The sequence below is a fragment of the Bufo gargarizans genome, chromosome 4, assembly GCF_014858855.1.
Source record: "Bufo gargarizans isolate SCDJY-AF-19 chromosome 4, ASM1485885v1, whole genome shotgun sequence".
Lineage (NCBI taxonomy): Eukaryota > Metazoa > Chordata > Amphibia > Anura > Bufonidae > Bufo > Bufo gargarizans.
This window is the reverse complement of record NC_058083.1, coordinates 293,972,744-293,976,651: the sequence shown is the minus strand read 5'-3', so window position 1 is coordinate 293,976,651 and position 3,908 is coordinate 293,972,744. Positions and strand designations below refer to the sequence as shown.

The 3,908-nt window shown below is 47.0% G+C and overlaps 1 protein-coding gene across 2 annotated transcripts; it reads right to left on the bottom strand.

The window, feature by feature from the left end:
* Positions 1 to 650: 650 nt before the first annotated feature.
* Positions 651 to 3,689, bottom strand: MARCKS (myristoylated alanine rich protein kinase C substrate). Of its 2 annotated transcripts, XM_044289951.1 has the most exons (3): positions 3,538 to 3,689; positions 3,322 to 3,429; positions 651 to 2,582 (listed from the first exon to the last, which is right to left on the bottom strand). In XM_044289951.1, exons 2-3 carry the CDS (start codon positions 3,421 to 3,423, stop codon positions 1,833 to 1,835), a joined length of 852 nt encoding a protein of 283 aa, XP_044145886.1. In that variant the 5' UTR covers positions 3,424 to 3,429; positions 3,538 to 3,689; the 3' UTR covers positions 651 to 1,832. The 2 variants fall into 2 exon arrangements, with proteins under 2 accessions (XP_044145886.1, XP_044145885.1); XM_044289950.1 differs by having other exon boundaries at positions 3,322 to 3,658.
* Positions 3,690 to 3,908: the final 219 nt, after the last annotated feature.

The window sequence follows — 3,908 nt, the reverse complement described above, 5'->3', positions numbered from 1 at the left end:
TTCCCTAGTTTTGGACTTTATATAAATATACACAAAAAGGGGGGTTTATACTATTTATAAAGAACTCTGCATGTTGTGTTGTAAACTAGCTTCACATTTAACATTAAATGTGAATACAATCTACCCCCCCATCTCACTCAGATAAAGCTTAAAGAAAGGCATTAGAAATGTACAAACAAGCAAATCCAAGTCTCCCCAGAACGTCTTAATCAAAGGCTTGGAATGTGGACAAGCATAGAGAAGGAAAGAAGCCTGCATGCCCTGAAGCAGGATTGCAGCCTTCTACAGGGTGCAAGGCATTGTGGTGGGTGACATGTAAATGCACTTCAATGAGCTACACAAAGGGCCATTATCCACGCGAGATGGAAGATTTACATTGAATGTCTTGTCTACGTCAGTGGTTCTCAAATGGACCAACCACAAAAAGAAGTCCACTGGACCTCTCATCACCATGTGTGTAGGCAATATGGTGCCAAAAGCAAAGGGTAGTTAAAAACAATGGTAGCTGGGTTGAGAACCCCCCCTCCCCACTAGGCATACACTTAGCAAGCACAATGGAAAGGGCGACATGCGGGTTAGCAAGAAGCAAAGGCTAGGACTGAATTAGGCCATTAGTGACTTATCTCTACGTCAAAGAAACACAAAACATATACATTTTATTCACATTTATTTTTCGCTTTTAGTGTGCTCACAGAAAATTAGAACACCTTAAGCAAGAGTTTAATAGCAATTTTGTAAGCAAAGTTACATTCCATCTCTAAGTCAAATTGGTCAAAGCTTCTCCAGTATTTACAAAAAACATGAAAGACGAGATGCTACACAAAAAACCATTGCATCTGAAGATTTCCTCAAATTCTGAAAGACAACTGGAAAAGAAAGCATCGCCTGCTGGAATCAAAAAAACATACCACAGTAGAAACAGTAACCATTCCACTTATCACAGCTTGGTTGAGTTTAAAATTTTGTGGTTAAAAGGTCCAATATGACTGCAGTTTTACAAAAATGGGCAGGGTGGAAAGAGTTGCAAACTTCATGTGCTTTTGGATATCAAGATTCCTTTTATACAATAGTCACAGTTAAAAACACCCTGCTGGTCATACATAATTACATTTTTATTAAGGTTCAGAAACCAGCAATAAACAATAAAGCCTATACAACTCGTAATTCTACTTAATCACCGACTGATACAGCTAACATGAGATAAGTGAAAAGTTCCTATGGTTTAAATGAGTTACTAAAACTATGATCTGGGTATTTTGATTTTTTTTTTATTATTATCATTTTGCTTGCCATCTTAGTAAAGACCTTTAGTGTTGTAAACCTTGTAGAAGGCTGCCCTCATCACAAAATACATGTCTCTTAAAATTAAAGAGAAAAGAAAAAAAATAGAAATAACAGAAACCTGACCCCATTCTGTGTGGCACAATCTCTTGGCAATGTGTGCACCACCTAAAACCCAATGTGGCCCCTATCACTTCATTTGATACCCCCCCTACATTGACCCACCCATCTCCTTCATGTTATGGGTATGTCCATATATTGAAAAAAAAAAAAAGATACATTTTCAATAAAAGATGCAAAGTACGCAAAACATTAATACTGATGCGAAAAAAGATTAAGGCCGGTGACTGCTTTAAACTCTACCCGGCCAGGTTGGAATGGTGGTAACAGAATGACTTGAGATGGGATCTGTAAGGAGGAAAAAAAAAAAATAATCTTTAAATCAATCCCTGGTTGTAGACAAGTTCTCCAAAACCAGTACCTGGCACCACTCCAACAAACAAACAAGGGGAGAAAAAAAGTTCTTTGATTATCTCAAAACGGCCATATCTTTACTCTGCTGACTCGGCTGCTGGACTGGATTCAGATGTAGCTTCCTGTGTTGGAGCTGCTGGCTCTTCAGCTTTTGGTGCCTCTGGTTCAGTAGATGGAGCTTCGGGAGCAGCAACAGTGGTGGGGGCCTCTTCTGCAGGTTTTTCCTCAGGCTTTGGCTCCTCAGCTGGCTTTACCTCCTCTGTGGGCTTTTCTGGTGCAGGCTCCTCAGGTTTGGTCTCCTGGGGTTCAGGCGACGCTGCTGCAGCCTCCTCTTTCTTTTCCTCAGTGCTGCTGGCAGCAGGAGCCTCCTCTTGGGCTGGCTTGGCCTCTTCATTGGCGGCCTCGGGCGCCGCTGCAGGGGCGTCCTCCTTTGCTCCCTCGGTGGATGCAGCTGCACCCTCACCCTCTGCTCCTTCATTGTTCTCCTTTTTGTTCTTTTTGAAAGAAAAGCCACTCAGCTTAAAAGACTTTTTAAATGAGAAGCGCTTCTTTTTCTTCTTGGGGGTCTCATTGCTGGTGGAAGGGGTAGAAGCAGACCCTGCCTCTTCTGTTTTGGCAGAGGCCTCTCCCTCGGCTGGAGATGCTGGTTCTGTGCTCTCTCCCTCAGCAGACACAACGGCCTCCTTCTCTGGCGCAGCCTCGGCCGCTGCGGTCTCCTCTTTGGGGGCCTCCTCAGCAGGGGCGCTGCCATTAGCCTGGACTTCCTCCTTTTCTGCCTCAGCTGCTGCGGGAGACGCATCGCCATTGGCCTTTACGTGCCCATTTTCCTGTGAAGGGGTAAAAACAGGGTCACTTGGGAGTATGAACACCTCACTTAGCACCTTATCTAACCTTTAGGCTAGGTCTACACAACAGCATGTGTCACGCGACAGATAGGGGACGACTACACTGCAACATTTTAGTTGCATGACAAATGTCGTCGCGTAGACCTAGCCTTAAGTACACACTAATACACAACCACAGACATCTTGTGGAGTCACCAAACCCCCACACATCCCTCCTCTGCACGTGCAGCAAAGCAGCTCGTTTCCCTCCATTCTGACTGACGCCGCGTGCAGTTCCACCCTGCGCCCAGCAGAGGGCGCTGCGCCTCCACCAGCAGTATGCTCCAGGGAGCTCGACAGGCTGCAAGTGCATTAGCTCTCAGATCACGCCTTCTTCCTAGCAGCAGCTCCAGCAAGGAGCCAACGGAGACAAAGCCTGTGCTTTCCCTCTCATACAAGATGCTAAGGGAGAGAGAGAGGGGGAAAGAAGAAGAAAAAAGCGCTGCTGAAAGGAGGGGGGCTTACTCTAGCCCTCCGTCTACACAATGGCGTCTGCAGACCCCTCCCATGCACCCCAGATAAATGTCATCTGTACGGTCACAGAACTCTGGTTGCATCAGTCACATAGAAAATATGGGGGGCACCCCTAACAATGGACGGGCATGAGCCACATGTTGCTATAGTTGTAGTGCCCAGCATCACACACAGTCCCCGGGTTAGAACAAAGCAACAGATGCCTTACCTGGCCGTTCGCCTTGGATGGAGAGGCGGCTACCGCTTCCCCGGGCTTGTCTGCGGCGGCGGCTTCGCCTTTGGCTGCGGTCTTAGAGAATTGGGCTCCCATTGCTGTCTGTGTGTCCAACAACAAAAAGAAAAGGGACGCGTCACCCCCAGAGAGAAAGAGACGGGCAAGACACAGGAGGAAACAAAGAGCGCTGCGGCTGCCGGAGAGAGTCACCTCACAATCCCACTCGATAGCCCAATGCTCGGGAGCCGCGCTGGATACAACAGGAAAATGGAGAAATCTCCCCGCTCGCTAATAAGATGCGGAGTCCAACGCCCAAGTGCACAGATGAATGGGCTTCCCAAGGCATGACGGCAGCCCAGTCCCGCGCCCGCCAATCACAGCGCGCCTAGACAAAGGACGGGGCGGGGCCTGGGATTTGGGCAGAACAATGCAGCCCAGCATTGCAAGAAACAGAAGAAGAAAACCCCCTAATAGCTAATGGCACATTTACTGAAAGGGGGGACAGTCCCACCAGAACCGCGCTCGCCACATCGGGCCACTTCTTTTATTTATTTATTTATTATTACCTTCCCCTAGAATTG